The following is a 22,980-nucleotide window of genomic DNA, read 5'->3' as shown; positions in this document are numbered from 1 at the left end:
CCGTCTGCAGAGGGGCTGGTGATATAGAAGGGGATGGTGGAAGGGCACAGGGATGCTGGTCCCAGCCGGGGCAGCATGGGGTGAGGGGCTGGGGAACTCTCTGGTTGTGGAGCAAAGACCCTGGCTGCAAATGCTGCCCTGAACTCCCCACCTTTATCCACTCCTGGGGTTTATTTTTCTGCTCACCTGAATTTCCTCCACACTAAGCATAAGCTGTGCAGAAACAGCTCTAAAAGTGGGGAGTGGGGTGGTGGGAGAGGCTCTGCAGGTGACAGTCGTGCTGGGACCTTCATGCCCAGAAGAGAGGACATGGCCCATAGGATCCCTCACTGATGGTGCCTGCTCCTGAGGACCCAGCAGCTCCTGAGCCAGGATAATGTTTTTGGTACGGCAGTTCCTGCAGGGAGCCGCGGGTGCACGGATGCTTCTGCCCTGCGTTGAGACGCTGCCGTTGCCGTGGTTACCGGCATCCACCACCACCCATGGGTGCAGCACCATGTCCCCAGGGTTTGGGCTGGAGGAGGATGAGGCCGGTGGGACCGGCCGGGGCTGTGTGATGGAGGCTCGAGCTCTCTCTGGGATGTAGCAGCCCCAGCGCTGCAGGACCCCCCGGCCTGGGCACGGCGCTCACTGGCTCTGTTTGACCCGGCTGCCTCTGGAGCTCCAGCGCCTGCTGGATTTCCCCCTGCAGCCCACCGCCCCCCCCCCCCCCCCGCCTCGACTGAGCCCCTGCAGCCCTGGGCAGCAGTGCCCAGCACCCCACACCCCACACATCGGAGCAGCTGCAGGCGTCTGCTGCCCGGCAGATCCCTGCCTGGTGTCCCTGTGTCCCTTTCCCTGGCATTCCCCTCCCCGGGGTCTCTGCTCTCCCTGGTGTCCCCGGCATTCTTCTCCCTGTCATCCTGCTCCCATATCTCCTTGTTCCTGCCGTCCCCACCCTGGTGTCCTCACCCCAGCTCTCCCCATCCCCATGGCGAGAGCCCTGCAAGGGGATGGTACCCCCGGGACAGGACCTCCCACAGTCCCAGCGGGACCCGCAGGGGCGGCAGCGCCCGTGCGGGGCCCCCAAACTCCGTAATGTTCGCGGGAGGCCGCCCATGAGCCACGTCGCCGGTCGGGGGCACGGGCAGGGGGTGCAGCGCTGGCGGGGATGGGGATAACGGGTTAACGGGGGCCGCGGCGGAGCGGAAAGGCTGCAGCTGCGGGGTGGGGGCAGAGCCCGGGGGAAGCGGGGCCGGGCCAAGCTGCCTCCATTAGCTCATCCTCTGGGGCCGCGGGGATGTGGGCCCGGCCACGCGCCAGCGCACTCTGGCCACGCTCCGGCTCCGCTCCCGGCGCTCGCACCACGGCTTCCAGCCCCATTGGAGTCCCGGGGCCGGCGGCCGCATCGCCACACACCAGCGCTGTGGCCACAGCCCGCCCCAGGTGACCCCAGCTCCCTCCCTGGGCTGGTTGGTGGTGGGGGTTCTGTTCCTCGATGGCCACCCTGCTGTGCTGCTACTGGCTTGAACTGGAAGGTCTTTTCCCACCCCAGCACTCATGTCTGACTGCGCTGCAGGCAGCCAGCACCCTGCCCGTGCACCCCATGGGGTGGGGGTTCTGGGTGCAGGCGGTGGGGGGGCCCCAGCTCCCCCTGAGCAGAGACCCGTGGCTGTGCCAGGAGCGGCACCAGTGCCCCACAGCTGCACCAGCATCGAGCGTGGGGCTTGGGCTGCAGCCAGGGACTGCACAGCTGAGCCCTGACCCTGGCCCCCCTCGCCAGCCGGGAAGGAGAGGACGCCCCGGTTGGGCTGCAGCCAGTCAGGGCCGGAGGAAAAGGCTCCTGGGCTGAGAGACCGAAGGAATCTCTGGCTTTTCCTGGCCTGGCCGGCTGCCCACAGGCAGGTGGGGAGTGGCCGTGCTCCTCACGCTCCCCGTGTGCAGTGTGCCACTGCAGCAGCCGTGCACCATGTTGGAGCCCTGCACACCGGGCAGTGCCAGGGCACTGGTGGAGCGGGCAGGGGCAGACAGGGATGGGCACTGCTGGAGCTGCATCTCCAGCAGATGTGGCTGTCCAGTGTGTGGCTCTCTGCATGGTTGAAGCCAGAGGCTCACAAGGTCTCTGCAGCCATGGCCAGATGGTGACTATGCTCAGGCCACTGCTGGGCTGCAGTCCTGGATGGCGGTGCTGGTCCTGGTATGGTGCAGACTGGTGCTCTCCTGGGTCTTGGCCCACTGAGAGGGGAAACAAGGATGCTGGAAGCGCTGGGAGAGGGGATGGGGAGCTGCTGATCAACCACTGGAGCCCTCCAGGGCCTAGGGACAGGGGCTGGACAGGGCTCACCCTAGTGATGGCCATGCAGGTGGACATGGGACCCTCTGTCAGCATCACAGATCCTGAGTGCTCATAGCCAGCAGATGCTGCTTCCAGCTCCACAAGTCCCACCACCAGACACCAGCAGCAGCCTCAGTCACACTGATGGCTATGGTGGGCTGAGCCCCCAACCTGCATGCAGGGCAGGGAGCATCCACCTACAGCCCCCAAGCAGCCTCATTCCTTGGGCTGGGCCCAGAGGATGCACAGGCTGAGGCTCCATCCCCATCCCAGGGGCTTCATGCTTGCTCTGGCATTTCCGCCGGCAGTGGCAGGAATGCGGCGGCCACTGGAACAATGCGGCACCTTGCGCCGGTCCCTCAGTGCTGGGGCTGCAGCAGCTGCCCAGGCACAGCCCTCCTCTCAAGGAGCCCTCAGGAAGCACATGGAGATGACACCGGCCGCTGTTTCCTGTGGCAGGACGTGCCGAATTCCTCCACCACTGCTTCAGCGGGGCCCAAGGGACCCGGACATCACTGCTGTGGCCTGCAACAGCCCTGCGCCATCAGCATCCTCCGTGCCTGCTCTCCAAGGCCCTGCTCACTCCATGCTGACTCCACCATCCCCAGGATGTGGCTGCCAAATGGGGAACTGGCACAGGGCTGCACAGTGCCCGAGTGCCAGCGGCCTGCCCAGGAGCAAGAGCAGGAACCAGGAGAACAATGACCTCCGTCGCTGTCCCCCAGCTCTGCCCAGCACGATGCTGGGAGGGGTCCAGGACAGGCTCAGCTGCGTTTGGAAGGCTTCAGCCCCACCGACAGAGCCCTGGGCAGGGAGGACGGTGGAGCTGAGCCGGAGTTCTGCATCAGGGGATGCTGCAGCAGCCACCCAGGCTGTGCAATGCAGTGACATGGTGACACCAGTGCAGCCCTGGGAACCTGGCACAATGGAGGTTTATTCAGAACCAATCGTTTCCCAATAAATTACATCATTTAAAAAGTTTAAAGAGAAGAGCTGCAGTTGGGAGCCCCCAGCAGCTCACTCAGTGGGGAACACGGAGCTACAGGACACCATGGGCTGGGCACCAGCACTGCAGCTCCGCTCAAGCAGTGGCCTCCCGGAGCTGCTGGCCCGAGGTGGCAGGACACTGCTTAGTGTTTCCATGGGACTTGTCCCCTATCCTACACCCAGCTGCCACCAGCCCCCAGGGGTATCCCCAGCACTAGAGCTGCTCCTCTGGGACTCAGGGTGCATTTCTGCCTCATCTCCCCTTCCCGCATTCTCTAGGGCAGGGCAGCATCCAAGGCCCCCCATCACCCAGCCTGTTGTACCCTCATGGCTTTGCAAGCGGCGCTGGCAGGGTCAGGAGCTGGGTCCTGCCCTGCACCACGCACAGGGGCAGCCCTGATGAGCAAGGTGCTGCTCCCTGCCTGCCCCATCACACATGTCCCAGAGGAAGGTGGGGCAAAGGGTAGGGGGCAAAGGGAAGGGACGAAGTAGATCAAGACCCGGCTACAGTGCAGAAGGCTGGGAATGCAGTAGGGAGAGGTGTGGCCCCAGGAGGGAGACGAGGGGATAACACCCCCCCACTGATCTGGAGAGGCTGAATGTCCAGAGAATCTTCCTGGAAAGTTGCAGTCCAGCTTCCATGGCACAGTGATGGGGTATCAGGCCTGGCTGGGTTTGCTGTGGGGCAGAGGGTGAAACGTACGCAACACCAGCCAAGGGCTCTCGCGGTACAGTCAGTGCACACCAGCACATGCACCCTCAGGGCCACGGCACGCAGGGTGAATGCCACGGCCCCTCCAGCAGCACTTACAGTCTGTGCCTGCCTCGCAGCAGCTCAAGAGAGAGGGGTGAAAAGGAGAGAGAAGCATGACTGACACTGCTGTGGACCGCTGGCACAGTGCTTGGGCACCACCAAACCCAGCCAAGGAGAGAGCAGGAGGCTCTTGGCATGGCTGGCAGTGAAGTGAGTGTGCAGGTCCAACTGCAGTGCAGGGTACAGTGGTGGGAAGGAGAGGGGAACACGTCCTTCCGACTGTAAACACGGCACTTGGAGTAGCTGGGAGCCTCCCCGGAGGCCTGGCCCCACTGCAGGCCCTCACTCCTCATCCCCAGCCAGCAGGAAGCTGTAGAGGAAGTTGATGGCGCGCTGGCGGTCCTGCTGCGACTGCTTGGTCACTAGGTTGGGTGGTGGACGCAGCAGGAGGCTGGAGAACAGGGCGGCTGCAGAAGCAAGGATATGCGTGAGGGGCCAGGCACGAGACCCTGCAAGGGACAGGGACAGGGACAGGGGAAGCAGAGAAGTGTCACCTACCGATCATGGTGACGCTGACTTTGTTGTCCTCAGAGTATCGGAGCAGCTCACGGAGGAATGACATCAGGTACCGGAACACGCTGCGATGGCAACGGGGCAGCTGAAAAATCACCTGCAGAGAAGAGAGAAGGGAAGCCCCTGAGCTCCACCACTACAGCTGGGCCTAGGCTCACAGGCAGAGTTTCCTTCTTCCTCTGCCTTGAGGCCATTGTGTGGCCACTGCATGAGCCAAAGGCCTAAAAAGTGAGCAACAAGGTGGCACTCGGGGGGCTTTGGCTCACAGTAACGCTGCCTCCGGGATAACAGTGGCCCTAGGCAAGAATTCCCACCGCCCAGGACCTGCTTCCCACTCAGTTCCTGTCAAATCCCAGTTCTCACCCCTGTAGCTGAGCAGCAGCAGCACAAAGACAGGGACAAGAGGTTTCCTGATGCAAATACCGAAAACATGCCCCAAACCTTCTTCCTCAGCCCAAGGACATGCTGGGCCTCGCTTCCCACTTTAAGAGCCACTCCTGGTCCTTCAGGTAAGCAGAGGAAGTGCAGCTCTGAGCAGTGTGGTGGAGGCTCTTCCCTCCCTGGGGCTGCTTTTCCCTGCATGCTCAGGGTGACATAGGCCACACAAGGGGTGTCTTTGGGAGCCAGCAGGCCCGCTGGAGATGCTGCAGTGCTGACCTGGGGCAGGAAAGCCCTGCCAGAGCACCTGGGACTTCCCACCCAGCCCAAGGGCCAGCTGAGGGCCCAGGGCAGCTCCCGGGGCGGAATCAGGACCCAGTGGCAGCTCTGTACCTGTCGGCAGAGGCGGCTGCTGTGTGACCAGTCCAGGCACCGCTGGTACAGCTCGTAGCAGATCACCGGCTCCGGCAGCGCCTCCAGGAAGATGAGGAGCGCCTCAGCTACTGAGTGGTTGCTGCCCGCTGAGCTCGCAGGAATCAAGGGGCATGTGAGCAGATGGAACCTCCCTCCCAGCTCCTACCCCTCTGCCCACCCCTGTGGCCTCCCTGCACGGTGCCTGCCTTGCTGCTCCCCCACATCAAAGCCATCCTCCTCCTTCATTGTTAGCCCCCCCGGGGGAAAATGTTCATCCACTCCCCCTATGCTGCGTTTGCCCCCCTCCCCCCCCCCAGCTCCACTTAGATCCTCTGCTCCATCAGCCCCTTCTCAGCTCTGGCACTTGACACAGTCTTGCAGAAGCTTCCAGAGCTTGGGCCCTGTGGCTGTGTTAGCCAGCACATGTTCAGCTTCAGGAGAGGTTATCTCCGAGGGAACAGAGGGGACTCTGCAGCTAAAGGTCACAGATGAGCTCTCCCAAGGGCTGTGATCCAGCAGGATCCTGTAGAAGTCAGGCACAGCAAGGATACGGATTGTCTCAGGGATACTGGTGTCCAGGCAGTCAATGATCTGCTCCAACTCTTCTTGCATGCCTGGAGTCTGGAACAGGTCTTCCTGCCGAACGCAGCACAGGGATGGACAACATCACCTTCCTCACAGTGACAGCAGGGTGGAGGCTGCGCCCCCCAAACCGGGCTGAGCTGCAGGGCCCAGTGACAAATGTGGCACCCAGCACATGGGGCTCTGTCCTCACCTGGTGGCAGGCGTGCTTGAACAAGTGATCCACCAGCAGCCACACCTCCTTTGGCACCTGCAGCGGTGTCCCACTGTCCTCCTCACTGTCCAGGGAGCCCATCTGCAGCACAGACTTCTCCTGTGGCCAAAAGCACACAAAGGTGTCAGGGAAACCCCAGTCCCACCAGAAGTGCCTGGGTGGAGAAAGCCTGGAGAGCGGAAGCAGCAGGACCCAGCACCCATCCAGCCTCATTTGCTGTTGCAGCACAGAGCCATCGCTCCACATTTTTCTCAGGTTCCTTTCCCCATTTTCCTTAGGAGAGGATCTGCTGAACACAGACTGTCCCAACACCACCGTCACGTTTTCCCACTTACTCATGCAAAGCAGCTGATGAGCTCAAGCTCAACTGCTCAGGAGCCTCCAGCAGCACAATCTTTATAGGGACCAGTGATTGCTTGATTTTACTCTCATTTTACAGTACTCATGCTCCTGTGTGCTCCCAGGCCAGAGCCATGCACTGCTCTCCTGCAGCCCATTCAGCAGAGCCCCAGAAGAGACCATCAGGAACAGGAGCAGAACCCAGGGGACACAACCCAAGGACACCACCAGAGGAACATCACAAACCAAATACAAAGTGCTTCCTTCCAGCAGTCAGCTTCCATGACAATCACAGAATTCCAGCCTGGTTTATATTGGAAGGGACCTTAAAGCTCATTCAGTCCCAACCCCCTGCCACAGGCAGGGACACCTTCCACTAGAGCAGGCTGCTCCAAGCCATGTCCAACCTGGGGAAAGTGGTGGCTGCCCCTCACACAATCACTCACAGCTCGTGCCTTGCCATGGGCTGTAGCCACACACAGAGCCCAGCTCTGCCCTGCACACTGCCAGAAGACACTAGGACATGCTGTCCCACTCGCTCAAGCACACAGTGGAGGTTGGGAAGCAGTGTGTCGGGCAAGAGCGTTACAGCTATCCTTCCTCTGACGGGCAAGAGGCGAGAGCTGTGGAGCCTGCCCGCGAGTCAAGAGGTCCTCAGCAGCAAACCCCAGGCCAGTGCACTGCGGCACAGGGGAACAGTGCCAGAGGCTGCCCTTGGCATCACTGGAGAGCTGCGGACACCCCCAAGGCAGAGACCCCGGGGGCTTAGAGCAGAGGAGGAGGCGGTGGTTCAGAGCTCCTTAAAGATGAGGAGGAAGGAGCCTTTCGCTTCCCGTGTGCCTTGGCCGGGCACCGAGCGCCCTCTCCTGCCGTGTGCGGGCAAGGGAAGGCAAAAAAAAAAAAAAGGAGAAAAGGAAGAGGAGGACGCGTGTTTGCAAAGGCTCTTCCCAGAGGCAGGCACCAGCCTCCTCCCTCCCCTCTGCCAGGACCAGCCTGGGAGCTTCATCTGGTTCAACACCCGCGTTCAATCCCCTCTTGAGAGGGTTCATCCATTCTCTCTCCTGTTTTATCCTGTCACTGCTATGGCAGCCTGGGGATGGAAAAGCCACCCAGCCCAGGACACCAGTACAGAGCCAGTGCCAATGAGCCACCAAAGGTCTGGACAGCTGCAAGGGAGGAGGAATGTACCTGTCACAAATCCCAGCACCTCCCACTTGCTTTTCAGTGGCAGATTTGACCCACTCAGCCTCCAGTGCAGAGCACGAGTGCAAAGCAAAGCAGGGATCCTGCCCTGGGGGCCGTGAGGCAGCAGAGGAACGTCTGTCCCTGTGCAAGGCCCTTCCTCAGCTTCCACAAGGATGCAGCAAGATGGAAGGAGCAGAATATCTCAGTGTTAATTCAGCCCCCTTTGCACAGGGTGCTGAGGTGAACCCCACCTGATGGGCACGGTTAGAGCCAACTCAGGTATGCTACAGGGTGCCAATGGTTCCACTGCTGGAATAAGGGGAGCTCTGTGTCTGTCACCAGAGACAGTTGCTGAGCTCTGATCAGCAAACTGGGCTCGCCCCATTCTGGCTGCAGGGTCACTCTGTGCTCTGGCAGTGGATGGGATGCATGGGATGCAGTTCTCACGCAGCCCACAGCCGTGCTAAGGGGCTTTTTGCTGGAACAAACGCTGCCTCTGCACCCCCTTCCCTTCCCTCTGCAGCAGGCAATGGGGACACTCATTCGCTACAGAGAGGTTGTAAGAAGCAGGACCCCAGCAAGGGGTTGTGTTACCTTTTCTAAGAAGCTGTCTTCTCCCTGAAAGTGGTGGGAAAGAGAGAAGAGGAAAAAGTATGGTTAGGGGGGAGAACCATGCTCCAAGTAAGCAGAAAGCCAGTTTGCATCACAAGAGCCAGTGAAAGCTGGGTCCTCACGCGTTCTGCTGACACGGCCGAAGTTAAATCTGCTGCAAGAGATCTGCCTGCCAACGAGCACAAATCCTGCTCACATGATGCCCAGCCTCGCCAGGATTTGTACCAACTCCTCACAGGGGCCTGGCAGCAGTGCTGCTCACACACAGAACAGCCCAGGCTGAGAGGTGTCCACCAGGATGAACTTCCTTTCCCAAATCTTCCCAGGCAGAAATCAACATTCCTGCATCATTTCAGCCACCTTCCCCCCTGACAAGGCCAAAGATAAAACATTCACCAGGCTAAATCTGTGCTCCTGAGCTTGTGGCAGCTGTGGAGCTGTCAGGCCCCCTAAGCAGCTTTGTGCATGGTCAGGGAAATGAGTGTTTGTGCTCAAAACCCCATGCTGCCTCTACCTAATAGCATTAGCATGCTGCAAGGAGCTCAGCAAAGCCCCTCCAGGCTGCGTGTTTCATCCCTTGGGCAATCTTGACATCCAGCATCCACCAGCACACTGCAGGCTGGTGAGGTAGAGGGGAGAAGCTGTTGGGTGGAGCCCACTGGAGGAAACTGAAGCAGGTTGCCCAAGCTGAGCTTGATGGATCAACATTTCAGGGTGGGAGTAACCAGAACCCATTCAAAGGCAGAGCCTGACACAGCCACAGACATTCTGATGCTGCCTTGTGAGTCCTGCAGTGCTGCTGCCTTTGGAGGCTTGCTCAGCCACAACAGCTCAGTCTCTTGCAGGGCATAGCTTGCTCGGAACACAAGCTGGCGTAGGCTCCTCTCCCAGTCCCAAGTCTGGGAATAAGCCAGCCAGGCTGCACAGGAGCCTGCTCCCTTCTGAGTCACCTCAACAGTCCCACTCCCACCTACCTGACTAATTGCCCTGCTGGTCACCTCTCTTCTGTGCTGTTCAGCACCACTGGCTCCGTGAGACGAACCTGCTCCTGGCAAAGATTCTTCAAGAGGCTTTGTAAAGCCCACAGTAGGATCCCAAGACAAAACCAGGATGAGACTCTAACACTGAAATCCCAAAAGCGGGATGCTCGAGCACCAGCAGCTTCTCCCAGGAGAACCAGGAGCCATTTCCAAGCAAGCTTCCACCTGCTGTCTGCTACCCTGCACCAAACCACCTCTCAGACCTTGCCTGTGTTCTCCAGGTCTCCCTCTGCTGAAGACAACACAACCCAGCCAGGCTGAGAAACACACCCACTGCAGTGAATGATGAGCCCTAACACTACCTACGTGCAGGAGGGGAAATGGTTCTCAACACACACACGCACATACACACACACACACACTGCCTGCCTCATGCACAGCCTAACCCTCAGTGAAATCACACAATAGGACCGGAACACATTTGGGTTAGCACAGGCACTGCTCTGCCTGCGGGAAGGGCTCCTCTTGCCCCATGGCACTTCCCATCTCACAGGTATGATCAAAACCAAAAGACCTAAAAATAGCTCTAACATGACAGCAGCTCTATAATCCAAGTGATTGCATTTCGCTTTGAGCAGTTACATTGTGCTCCTTGAGTTTGCTTAGCTTGTTCCGATCAAGGTCTTGAAGTCACACTGACCACCCCAAAAGCAGAGACTATGCTGCAGATATGGCGACAGGGTGCTTTTCTCTGACGGGTTTGCTTCCTGTACCTGGTTTGCTTCCTGTACTTTTGTACGTTTCACTGAATAACAGAAAGTGGTAAAGGAAGCAGAATAAGCCTCAAAAGTACCCTTAGAAAAGCAACAATGTGTGTCTGTGAGGGCAAAAAGTAACAGGGGGCCCGAGTTCCTGTCCATCAAGCGAGAAATCAGTGCTTAACACTGAGCAGGAAAAGGCAGGTGGAACAGCTCCCAGGACCGATGAGATGCTCCACAACAAGTTAACACACTTCTAGAACAAGACTGATTTTCAACTGAACCTTGAAGAGCATGAGGAGCCTGCAGCCAGGATGAGCTGTGTGAATGGAGGAGGCAAACCCCACATCTCACCTCCTGGGCTCTGCTTCACCTGATCTTGTGATGGCAAAACCAGAACTCTGGTATAAAACCAGCCTTTCTGTACCCTGGGCCTGGGAGAAAAGCAGACACAGCCAGAGGTGGGAATGGCAGGAGGCAGCAAGAGCCTGGTGTAGCTGCTGGAAAGCTGGGTCACAGTGGTCAGAGGGAGAGGAACTGGCCAGAGAGGCTGTGAGACTGGCCATGGGCTGAGCTGCACCCATCAGCACACTGGCCAGCATCAGAGCACTTCTCTTGGTCCTGCTTTTGCTTGTTCCTCCCCTTGAGCAGTGCGAGTGCCACAACCAGCAGAAGGAAAAGGATCCTGAAGCCCTGTCACTGCAGAAGCAGCCTGGGCACCTTGGAGGAGAGCATTTCAGGCATACCTCTTGTGACACAGCAGTGCCACCCGCCTGAGCCTGCCAGCACCAGCATGACAGTAACACAAAGCACAAGGTGCTGGGATCCCTTTTTGTTCCTCCAAACAACATTTAGAACCTACTCAGAAACTGTGATAAAGCACTTGTCCAAAGCCATTGGTTGTGGTGGAGGGAAAGAACAAAGGAGCACAGGAAAGGAGCACAGAAGGGAGCTCCAGAAAAAGTGCATCAGCTAGGAGACAGCGCAGCTAACCCACACTGAGGGCATCACTCCTGCTTTTAGGGGTAAAGAGAAGGGAAACTGCTCTCTCCCTGCTAGGGAGCTGCTCCAGAACACAGCTACTCACCAGGTCAATGAGTTTGGTGACTGGAACTTCTCGGATCGGTCGTCTCATTCGGCATAAGGCCTCCAGGGAGGTGCCAAAGCAGCTGGGCAGGTAGGTCCCACTGATGGTGAGGAAATAGTCTTTCCCCCGGTCCAAGTGAAGGACAAGAATATCCTCAATTTTATCCTCACCAGAGTTGAGGAGGGTCACCGAGTCCTTGCTGACGTACACGTCCAGGGAGATGTCTGTGCTCTCATCTGCAACAGACAGCAGCTCTCAAGAACTCAGTCACTCTCTAGAAGAGGCGACAAGGACAAACATAAGCAGCAGGGACCAAGGCCACAGAACCGAGAAGACAAACAGACAGGAACAACGGCAAGAAAGGTGAGATATGGGAATGACAGGATGGATGGGATGGAGGTGGGGTGGGAATCTACACCAGCACACATGGAGAAACCATGGTGAACCTCACCTGGCTCCAGGTAACCCTCACAGGGCTCGGCTCGCAGCCATGGCTTACAGTAGTGGTTGTCATTCAGCTTGGGGATGAAGGAGAAGTGGCAGGTGACCTGCCCGTTGTTGGTGATCTGGAACTTCTGCTTCTGCAGCTGACGGAACTTCACGTTCTGAAACTCAAACTGCAGAGCAAACAGAAAACACAAACCAGGTTAGCAGGCAGGAGGGGACACATGGGTAGGCCCCCAGACTCTGTAGCAGCAGCCTGTAACAGGAGTGCCCACACAATGTAGAACTCCCAGCAGAAGACCTGCCAAGAAGCCAAGCCAAGATGTCCCTTCTAATCCAACTCCTAAACATAATGGATAAAGTCCAATTTCCCATAATCCAGTTTACTGAATCAAAGTCTTTAAAAGTAGCTCTAGCACTTCCATGGCTGCTGTGTAGGGAAGTGACAAGGTGGGAAGTGGCAGGTTTCATCCTCACTTCTCTCCTGCTTAGCTCCAGCGAAGGCAGGAAGTCGTTCTCCATTCTGTCCATTAAGCGAACAATGTCTTCAAACAACTTGCGATACTTCTGCTCATCCACAACCTTTACCTGCGAAAGACCAGGAAACACTCAGCAATCTTCCTGACCCCCTTCACTGGGACTCTTTGATCAAGAGCCAGCTGCAGGAGTGAACTATTTCTCTAAGCACTTGCTATGTGCAGCTGGGAACCTGAGAGAATTCACATATGTGGAGGCACCTCAAAGCTGTGTGTGCACCTTCACTTGTGTTTTACCCCCGCTGATGTTACCTGGGTCCTTCCTGGACACTGACCACACTGCTGGGAGATTCCTGGGGGTGGTCTCTGGGGTCAGCACTGGCACCCCACAGCATTACATGATTCTCTAGAGGAAGAGGAGAAAAGCTCTCCTTTAAGGAGGCCTGAGCTACCTAAGGAGTAGGAGGTAGCAAATATGGACATGGACCGTCTCCACTCGACAAGCTGGGGAACCCAAACCTGCTGCCAGCTGTTCAGCACTACAGAAATCCAGACGTGAACCAGTGACACACTTCTCTTAACACCAGAGGCAACACTGCAACAGCAGGGACACCTATTGCAGGTTGCGGAGGAAAGAAACCAGCAGCTCACCCATTGTAGCAGCAGCAGCTATCCTAGGTTATACCCCAGAAGCCAAGCAGCACCACTGAAGCAGACACTTGCAGTCACTGCATGACCACACCAGCTTGGGTAAACCCCAGATCACCCCTGTTACCACAGGGTGACACTGTCCTGGCCACAGCACTGTGCTGTTTGCTGCAGGAGCTGGCACTGCAGCACGCTTCCTCCATGGACACACTTTGGCTTTACTACTCGGTCCCATTGCAATAGCACTAGCAGAGCTGCCTTGACTTCATAGCCCCACACCAGCACATGAGGGTTGTTACCCCGATGCGGAAGAGTGCGCTGACGGGCTTGTGGTCGCTGGTCTTCAGCTCCATGTGGCTGCCATAGCGGAGCTGGGTGATGCTCCCCCCTCTCCACAGGATCCGGTCACACCATGCCGGCACACGACACTTCCCACTGTGAAGGGAAACAGGCTGCCAGGGACATCCATCAATCCCAATGAAGCACCCGAGCTGCTCCTCCTCCCAGCCCAGCAGCTCAGACACCCCCATCGACTGACTGCAGAGGGGCTGAACTCGCATTGTTTCCCTTCACTTGAATACCATGCTATTTCTTTTGCTCTCTTCCCTTTTCCCTGTGCAGTAGGATGAAATTCCCTGTCCTTTCCATCACCAGGAAATAAACTAATCTCAGCCACGGCTGCTTCCACACCCTGAAGCTATGTGTACTGTGACCCAGGCTGCCCTGGTTTCTTTTGCTGCCATATCTTTCTGCCCACTACAGTCCGACCCATCGCTATTGTTTCCACTATGGAAAGTCTACTCAGCTATTACTACTCTGTTATGAACTCTGAATCCTGGGCTATCGTTCTGCAGATTAACTATTATGCTGATTCATAAACACGGGCAGAGCAAAACCCAGTCTCTGAATGGTCTGTAAGTCCTCCTTGGGAGTTTCTCCATTTGGAGCAAACTTCTGCAGCAGACACAGGAATACCAATGGGAGGCACCAAGCAGGAATCAGTGTGTGCAGGTCAGGGGACAGGCTGACCCAGAGTGCTTCCTTAACCTCTCCAATTCCTTTCTCACCCTTTGTCTCTCTCTGGTAGCAGAACCCCCACCAGTGCAGGGACACCTCTGAGTGCACGCCTCACCTACTTCATCTCTTGGAATCAGCAGCAGCTGAGGTTTAAGGCAAGTCTGTGGTCAACGGACACAGGCTCTGCCTATTCCAGACAACAGGGACAACAAAGGAGTGTAAAGCTGTCTGCACTCCAGCCACCAGCACAGCACTGGGGGGGATAGCCAGCTCCAAGAAGAAGGAAGTCAAGTTTTATGAGGAACTGCTTTTTGTGTCACAGGTAAAGGCGTGCATAGGCAGGTGATTTACCTGGAGTCCCAGCGGTCTGTTTTAGAGTCGTATTTGTATGTGGGGATGAATTTAATCTCTCCTTCGGTGAAATCAGCAAACGCCTTCTTCTGCATGCGCTGAATATTCAGCTAAAGCAGAGAAAGAACACTGTAAAACACCCCAAACCCACCCAAACACTCCCCCAGCACATAGAGCAGTGTCAGAGAGTGGATCTACAGCAGAGCAATTGGAGCCTGGGGCTGTGTGGTTCACCAGACACCCCAAACCTCAAACCTTCAAAAAAGGTAAAACCTCAGCAGGAGCAGAATGTTTCCTAACCAGACTGAGCACCCTCTGGCACAGGGCTGCCCACCGGAACATGCAGACAGAAAACAACACTAAATGGAAATATTAGTTGCTCCACTTGTGCTAAACACCTTCATTAGCTTTCAGGCTGAAGCATCACCATCATAAATACTTCAGTGCCAATCACTTTAGCAGCAGCCTCCTGCAGGGTGCTGGGCTGACAACCTGGCACCACCTTCCTGTTCCTGAGTTGTTTTCCTCACAAAAAATCCAAGCTACAGTTATTTGCTGCACGAAGCCCCACAGCACAGAAATGAGCTGCAGAGCAGAGTCCACCAGATTCACTGTTGTGTGTCAGAGGTGGTAGCACACCATGTCTGTTCACGTTTCACAGGTACAACCCTTCATCTTATAGGCACATCTTGTGCTGTCCCAGTTTTCAGTGAGCTGCAAGGAAACGCTGAATGGGGAAAGCTTCAGCACAGAACTGGGGTCAGCCTGGCTGAGACAGAGCCTTGCCCTGGCTACAGGTGCTGGTCTCCAAAGGAACACCTCCTCCAGAACACTGACTGGAGCAGCTGTAGTTGCTGTTACCAGTTCTGACGTTATAGTCTGCAGTTTGTACGTAAGAGAGGAAGAACTCTGCCGCTGAGATGCAAAGATACAGGAATTGCCAGAGTCATCCAGTGAACGCCATTATAACATACAGTCTGCTTTTGTTTGGAGGGTTGATGTCACCAGGACATCCCCAGCTCTGTTGAGGGTCTATGTCTACATGCACAGACACTTATTTCCCAGCTCCTCCCAAGGCCAGGCACATGCCAAACCAAGATGCCCTCAAAGAGTACACAGCAAACGTAAGCAGAGTTCACTGACCTGGTCATATGTCAGCAGCTTCTGAAGCTCGTTCTTACTGATGAGACTTTTCACTTCACTGGCATCAGGGAGACAGAGCCTGTAGTTCAGGTCTCCCAGCCAGATGACAACACTGAAACCAAAGGCAAACATGCAGAAGAGCCAGTGGTTACTACCACAGGCCACGGAGGGGAGAAGGGTGTCAGAGAATGGATGGTGGGTGGCTGGTGGTTGAGGCTGCGACACATGGAAGATGAAAGGAGACATAAAAGATTGAGTCTGGCAGCAGGATTTCTGGCACTACAGCACTAACCCCATCCCCTTTGCAATCCCTCATAAGACGGAAGACTTGGTTTATTGGGAGATACCGGAGCTTGCCTCAGTTTGAGAACAGCCCGCAACACCACCAACTCCAACAAAGGGAAAGCTGCATCTCAGCACCTTCATAACCTCTCGGGCTACACAAACCCCACTGGGTAGTGAGGCTCTGCTGGTGCACAGAAGAGGGCAGTGACAGGGCTCATTACGCAGGGCTGGGCTGTCGTGCTGCTCTGACACCACAGCTTTGCCACTTCCTTTTCCACTGCCTTCCTCTCAGGCAGCCCAGGCCAGTGCTGCATCCCCCGCCTAGCACAGACAGGCTGAGGCAAAGCTGTCAAAGCACAGCCGGGTTGCTGACAAGTTTATGTTTCAGTTGCACCTCATCAGTGGCTGCTCCGACTGTGGTCCTTCTGGGCCTTCCAACAGGCCTTCATCCTTCCCATTACCAGCAGCTAAAGAAACACTTGTGCTACTCGCTCTTTACCCCATAAAGGTTTCATTTAAAGATTAAAATCTAAACCCTTCTCTGGCATCAAAGCTCTTCCAGTTTATAGCCAAACCTCAACATTTCCATTAGCAGAAATCAAGGATAATCTAGTATTTTGAGTTTTTTCTGTACTATAATCCAGTCTACATTTTATTTCTAGTTTTTAAATGGTTTAAATGTTAACTACAGAAGTATTAATCATTTGCATCAGGTTTATGAAAACTTCACTTATGTGCTTTGTCACACACATGGCTGAGTCTGATTTGGATTATTCAACACCAAAAGGGAAACCAGCCAAGAAAACTCACTCGTGTTTCATGATGTTGACATGAGGTAGGCTCTCATCTGGGGTTACAAAACTCATCCGGGCACAGATGTCCTTGTAGTCCTGATTTCGCCGCTCGAAGTCCTCCACATGCGCAGCGAGGTGCGAGTTGACGATGCAGAAGGTGGTGTTGTGGAACACAAACCTCACGGCCACGCCGCCCTTGTTGCCCTGGGGAGAGCAGGGAGCAGCAGTGAGAGAAGGTAAGGCCCTGGGGAGGAGATGTGATGGCTCAGACTGGGACAGACCCGGTCGTACTGTTCTTGCATGGACCGGTGCTGGTGACTCACCATCTTCCCCATGACTCCTGTGCCCACAGACTCTGTCACGATCTCTCTGATATTGCTCAGCTGATCCTTCTTTGCAAATATGAGCAGCATCATCCCAACCAGACGGACCATTTGCACCTGAAACAGTAAAAGGGATCCTGGATCCTCAGTTTCCAGCCTGGCAGTGAGATGCAGCACCTCTTATCTGCCTGCTGTTCTAATTCTCTGGCTCTCCTCATTCCTTGTCATGTTTTGTAGGCAACCCCTGCTTGCAACTCCACCCACAGGACCTCCTACCCCAAGCAAGGTTCTGGAGGACAATCTGTCACACCCAGTAGCCATCAGCTGTGCTGAGCTCACTGCAGTCCCCACTCTGGTGCTTCCCTACAAACAAAACTCATCTCATGAGGTAAGAGGAACACAACAAATACGTAGCAGAGCTGCTGGTGAGGTCTCGGACTTTAGCTCTGCTCAAGTCACCAAAACTAGAGGAAGATACCTCGAGTGCTTTAGCAGACAGCTGCTGACCATGGGTCCAGCTGGGAGTCAGTGCTCACCTTTGCTTACTCAGAACTACCGTCGAGGCAGTGAGGAACGGACAGAAGAGTTTTTGTTTCCTGAGGCAAACATGCCTGACACGTGGGGTATCAAAAGGCAGCCACCCCCCAGCTACACAAACTCTCTGCTTGTCAGAAAGCCCTTGTTCTCTAATGCAAAGAGCCTTTTCCTGGAGCTGTGAAGTTCTCTACTGCAGAGCTCAGCCCAGAGGCATTAACACAGCCCTGATGTGTACGGTCCCAGGAGGGAGCTCAGGTCTGTGCTGATCTTTCACCCGTGCCAATGCACTCCCCAGCCCATGACCTCCTGGTACGTTCAAAACAGTAGGGCCATAACTTGGAAAGCCAGAGACAAGGCCTAATCTCCTCAAGCACAGTCCACACACTCCCTTTAGAGACATAAAACCATTCAGATGGGTTGGGATTAAGCCTATGTAGCAAGCGGTGAAGCTGAAATCCAAGGTCAGCTGGAAGAGTGACTGAGCAAAACCCAAAGCGAGCAGGGCAGGGGTGGGAGAGGCATGGGGGGCTGAGGAGGAAGGGGAAACTGAGTCATGTACTCCTGGCTGGTAGAAACATTTGCTACAGCAGAGACAAAACCAGCGGCTTGCTCTGAACCAGCCAGAACATCCTGCTGCCACGGCCGAGTTCTGACCCAAGGCAGAAGCCTCAGGAAGACTTCACCTCATAGTTTTTCCTTGAAGGAATAGGATAATTTATTAACTGAATTTACCAGCTCAAGACATGCCTTGCTTCCACAGTACAAGGGTGGGAGGCTAACACAGAGAGAGAGCAAGCCTGCTGGGATTCTGTTGAGCACACCGCCTCCCTGACACCCATCTTGTTTTGATCCCCATCTTTATAAATTTCTACATCAAAGCACAATATCCCCTTACATCTTTGGGGCAGCAACAGACTCTAGATTTCACTTGGCATGTTAACAGCACACACATGCCCAGCACACATCCTTGGTTCCTCCAGTCACCGTGCTTGGGAAGTGTCAGCTTGTTTCTCTTCCCATCGTGTCAACTCCTCAACCAGACCCCCAGCACTGAACAGAACTCACTTTCTTGTACTTGGCGTGGGGGTGCAGAGCCTTCTCCACGGCAGCCAGCCACTCCTGCTCCTTCACAGAATCAAAGTAGAAAAAAGCCTCCGTGCTGAGGTCCAGCTCCTGGAATCTACAAAACCAGGTTCACTGAGCACATCCCAGCTCACTGACAGCCCACCTTCGGGGAGGCCAATGTGAAGCCTCCAGTTTGGAAGAGAAGCTCCTTACTCCCACTTGTTAAGTGAAGCATTAAGTGATTAAGATTTCCCCACAGTGCCTCTGAAACCCCACACAATACATGCCAGCAACTGTCTCTGACCAGCACTACTCTGGGTAGAGGACAACCAGAGAGCTCTGTGCATGCCCTAAGGGATGTTTTATTATGTCATGCCAGCCTTTAACACAGTACTGTGCCTCATCCAACTGGCTCTTTCCCCTCAGACAGCTCCTCTGAGACACAGCTTAGCTTTGTGGAACATCTGAAGAGCTTAAACCAAATACAGCCCAGCAGGATCCAAGCAGGAGCAGCAAGAAGCCCAGCACTATGTGTACATACGAGGTGGCTGCTGCTCACCCGATGCAGTAGACATCTGGAGGCTCCATGTCACACACCAGCCAGGGCTCCAGGCCACTGTCTGGAGACTGCCCATTCACATTCCACGTTCCCACAAAAAATCTGCAACACAAAAGCAGCTGAACCATTAGAAAACACAGAGACAGTGCCAGTGTCAGCACAGTCTCTCCGATGGGCTCAGACCATAGGAGTCTCTCAAATGGGCTCAGGGTTCCCAGCCCAGGCTGGGAGCAGACATCTGTGAGCTGTCCCAGCTAAGGGGCAACTGAAGCTCTTCCAGGCTTGGTTTTCAGTGACACTCATCATGCTACAGAGCTAAAGATGTTCACTGGCTCTGGTGAGACATCTGGCTTTTTTAACACCATGTCGTGTGGGGCAGTACTAGGACAGTGTGGTGGGACAGCACCTTCATCCTCCCTTCACCCAAGCGAGGTGTCGAGAGATCAGACACACAGTGTGAAGCTGCAGCACGGGCACTCACTGCCCCTCAGTGTTCACTGCCCCTGCTTGGCCACCAGAGCTGCCACACACCAGCAGCTGTCAGGTTTCAAACCGGGGCTGGATGCAAGCTCCCAGCAGAGCTGACAGTGCCGTGGCCCTGCGTGCACTGCTCAGGACAGCTCTCACCTGAAGTTGTGAAGGTTGACGTATGCCTTCTCCCTTTTGGCAAGCAGGTGCTTGATGAGCCCCTCTCGTTGCCCTGACTGGCTGCTGGGCAGGAACATCTTGCGCATTGTGTTGGTCACTTTTGGCTGGTCTCTGGATGAACCTTCTCTCTCTCGATGGAATCTAGGAAGGAAGCAAGAGCAGCTTCAGAACCAGTTCTGCTGTCTAGGAAGAGAAGGGAAAAAGGGAACAGATTCCCCATGCTACTTACTGCCTGTTCTGAGGCACGGGAGGTGGGGGGGGCTCCCGGCGAGAGCCTGCTTGGTGGTTTTGCCCATTTCTTTTCTCTTCTAGGCTCAGAGCAGTGAAGTCATCCTCAAACCCCAGAGCCCCTGTCATGAAAAAATCAGCACAATGCCTGAGAAACCATTTAAAACTGCTCAGATCAAGAAGGATCACAAAAAGTGAAACCACAAGCGATAATAGCAGTGGAATGGCTTTAACCTGCCAGAGGAGAGATTGGGATGAGATCTGAGGCAGAAGTTCATCCCTGTGAGAGTGCTGAGGCGCTGGCAAAGGGTGCCCAGAGAAGCTGTGGCTGCCCCATTCCTGGCAGTGTTAAAAGCCAGGCTGGACGGGGCTTGGAGCAACCTGCTCTAGTGGAAGGTAACCCTGCCCATGGCAGGGGTTGGAACTGAAGAAGCTTTAAGGCCCCTTGAAACCCAACCCCGTCTGTGGTCCTATCAGAGGTGACAGTGAGTTCAGTACCTGAAGAAGAGGCCTGTGAGAGGCCTGTGAAGTTCTTCTCCACCTGATGCCAGCCGGACGAGTCCTTTGGCTCCATAGGAGAAGCTTTCAGGTGGGCTGGAAAAAATAATTATCAGGCCAGTGAGGAAGTGGTGGCAGTGGGGCCACCCCAAACACCCTGCAGCTCTGTTACCTTCCTGGATGCTCTGCACCTCCGCCAGGAACCCCAAGCAACGCTCCTCATCTGGGATTTCAAAGAGCCGCTCCGCTACCTCCTCACCCTGGATCCGGACCTTGCAGCCTGCTGCAGGCACAGACAGACATCCTCAGCCCTGCTGGCTGCAGACGCTGCACCCCGGGAGTGGCAGATTTCTGTGTATCCTCTGAGCTCATCCATGAAAGCCAGCTTCCAGCTATCACTTCCAATGGAAATCTGCATTTAAGCTAACAGCCCTGTGCCGCTGAGATCCCCCTCCCCAGCTTGGGCTATCACCAGTTGTGTTCTCCTGGCTTTAGAAATACTCCTCCCTACTGTGAGCACTAAAAGTGTGAAAGAAACTTCCTGAAGGTGAAAGCAGCACTGGTGACCACCCAGAGCGCTGTCAGTACTGACACAGGCCACAGTAACCCTGGCTCAAGAACGGGCCAAAGGGATGAAGGGAGCTGAGGATGATTCTGAGAGCAGTGCAGGGCCTGGAGAAAGGACTGAAGAAGTTAAACTTTGACCAACTGCCAACACTTTAATTTGGGCATTTAAAACCATGTCTGTCATGAGACCCAACTGTCAAAAAGCCAGAGCATATCATCAGGGGAAACACAATCCCTGCTTCGCCAAAGACAAGCACAAAGCAGGGAGGGAGGTTCTGAAGGTAAAAAGAGTGTGTGGGAGTGCCCAGCCTGATCCCCAAAAGCAGCTTTAGCCCCACAGCTGCAGTTATGAAACTTACTGTTTGCAGCTATATCAATCAGCAGCGTTTCTTCTGCCTCTGGAAAGAGAAGCATGGGATCAGGAGAGGTCACACTGGACGCTGCAGTAACTGAGCACTCAGAAAGTACACTGCCTGCTGCCAGCCACAGAGGAGCTGTGACCTGCATCTGTACTACTCATGTGCTCTGGTAGAAGGTACAGTCCTGTCTGGACATTCACTTCCCACCATCCCAGAGTCACAGGGGAGGTTCCCACATCCAGAGCTCTCGCACATCCAGATGGTTTGTTCAGCATTACTCTGGGAAAGACCAACCCAACAATGAACTTGAGGGCTTGCCCTACACACTGAAGTGATGGGCAGAATCACGCTGGGTTGCACAGAGGCTTTCAGCCAGCCCAGGGAAACACCCTTTCATTCCTGAACAAGTAACTGCCCCACAGACTGGCGCTGCTGCTCCAGTTCTCCCAGGGCAAAGCATGGAGCTCTGTTCCATTCCGTGGCTGGGAGCTGACAGCTCACCAGCCCCCGCAGAAGTGTTGATCTAAACATGCAGGAACCAGACTAAAGCTCCCAACTCTTGCCCTCATGGAGCATGAAGACAGACACTAGCAGGCACCAGATTTCAGGCTCTGCCAGACATCAAGCCCCCTACTGATGAGCCACCACGTCCCCCCAAGCTGAGTGCCAGCAGGGGAAGCTGAACCGTGCAGCAAGGAGGAAACAGCATTCCACGAGCGGTAAGTTTTAGTTTCAGGGGGAAACGGCATCAGACCCATGCGGGCGCTCATAGGCAGCGCACGAACCACTGAGACACAGCGGTGCTGGCTCCGGCAGCAGTACCTTGCACACATCTGAAGCGGCTGTTGATGGGGATGTAATCCGGATCGGAGCTGTCCTTCTCCTGGGACTGGATAAGTATCCTGGAGATAGGAGAAAGGCTTGTAAGAGCAGAGGAGCAGCTCCGTGCTTGCGTACGCAGACAGAGGCACGAAAGCCGCGTTTACAGATCTCTATCGCTGTACGACGGGAGAGGAGCAGGGAAAGGGGCAAACAGCCCCGGAGCTGCACAGGCTGCGAGAGCCGGGGAGGAGGAAAGGGCTGGATAGGGCACCCGGGGCAGATGCGGCCGCATCGGGGGCAGGTGCCCCCCGCGCTCTCCGCCGCAGCAGCTCCGCGGATTCCCGATCCCCCTCGAGGGTCTCCACGCCCAGACCGGAGCGGGCTCGGCGGCAGCGCACGAGAAACCGGCCACCAGGGACAGGGCGCCCACACGGCCCAAGACCCCCGTCACCGGCCCAGGCTCCCCACGCGACCGGGTCCCGCACCCCTCCGCCAGGCCAAACGCCCGCGCCCCGCTGCGGCCCGCACTCACCCGTAGCGGCCGCCCCGCCGAGCCAGGCTGAGCACGCAGGGCTCCCGCCGCCCGGCACGCAGCTCCTCGCCGGCCACGCTCTGCGCCGACGCCCCCCGGCCCCTCGTGCCCGGCCCCGGGCAGCCCCCGCCGGACACGGGCAGACCCCAGGCCGCGGCGCGCGGCTCCATGGCTGCGCCTCGGTCTCCCAGCGACTCCGCGCTGATCACTGGCGGCGCACAGAGAGGCGCCCCCCGCGCACCGCGCTGCCCCCTGCCGGCGGGCGGACTGCCCTCCCTGCGAATGAGGCGGGGCCGCACCGGGGGATCGCCGCTGGGCACCGCGGGCCTGGCTGCGAGGTGGAGCCGCGACGGGACGGGACGGGACGGGACGGGGCGGGGCGGGGCGGGGCGGGGCGGGGCGGGGCGGGGCGGGGCGGGACGGGGCGGCGCGGGGCGGGCGCGGCGCCGATGCCGGTAAAAGGGCCCCGTGAGCACCACGGTCCTGCCCCGCGCTGTCTCTCCGCCC

At 56.4% G+C, this 22,980-nt stretch overlaps 1 protein-coding gene across 3 annotated transcripts; it reads right to left on the bottom strand.

Moving 5' to 3' along the window:
• Positions 1–3,228: 3,228 nt before the first annotated feature.
• OCRL (OCRL inositol polyphosphate-5-phosphatase) lies at positions 3,229–22,828 on the bottom strand. Of its 3 annotated transcripts, XM_065689324.1 has the most exons (23): positions 22,474–22,828; positions 21,942–22,021; positions 21,120–21,158; positions 20,366–20,476; positions 20,194–20,289; positions 19,697–19,817; positions 19,447–19,608; positions 18,820–18,921; positions 18,261–18,375; positions 16,659–16,775; positions 16,352–16,539; positions 15,257–15,368; positions 14,114–14,223; positions 13,045–13,180; positions 12,099–12,209; positions 11,629–11,794; positions 11,178–11,413; positions 8,335–8,358; positions 6,196–6,315; positions 5,972–6,056; positions 5,400–5,527; positions 4,614–4,725; positions 3,229–4,522 (listed from the first exon to the last, which is right to left on the bottom strand). In XM_065689324.1, exons 1-23 carry the CDS (start codon positions 22,641–22,643, stop codon positions 4,398–4,400), a joined length of 2,766 nt encoding a protein of 921 aa, XP_065545396.1. In that variant the 5' UTR covers positions 22,644–22,828; the 3' UTR covers positions 3,229–4,397. The 3 variants fall into 3 exon arrangements, with proteins under 3 accessions (XP_065545396.1, XP_065545397.1, XP_065545398.1); XM_065689325.1 differs by lacking the exon at positions 8,335–8,358; XM_065689326.1 differs by lacking the exon at positions 18,820–18,921.
• Between the last annotated feature and the right edge of the window lie 152 nt (positions 22,829–22,980).

The sequence above is a fragment of the Lathamus discolor genome, chromosome 9 (genome assembly GCF_037157495.1).
Source record: "Lathamus discolor isolate bLatDis1 chromosome 9, bLatDis1.hap1, whole genome shotgun sequence".
NCBI lineage: Eukaryota > Metazoa > Chordata > Aves > Psittaciformes > Psittacidae > Lathamus > Lathamus discolor.
This window is presented reverse-complemented; position numbering and strand designations above follow the sequence as displayed.

What these genes read in the sequence shown, in the direction of transcription:
- OCRL (XM_065689324.1), bottom strand. Translation starts at nt 22,643, where the DNA reads ATGGAGCCGCGCGCCGCGGCCTGGGGTCTGCCCGTGTCCGGCGGGGGC. An exon ending in CTCACAGGCCTCTTCTTCAG is followed by an intron (nt 19,818 to 20,193) that starts GTACTGAACTCA and finishes TTTTCATGACAG; the next exon opens with GGGCTCTGGGGTTTGAGGAT. An exon ending in ACAGACCGCTGGGACTCCAG is followed by an intron (nt 13,181 to 14,113) that starts GTAAATCACCTG and finishes TTCCCTTCACAG; the next exon opens with TGGGAAGTGTCGTGTGCCGG.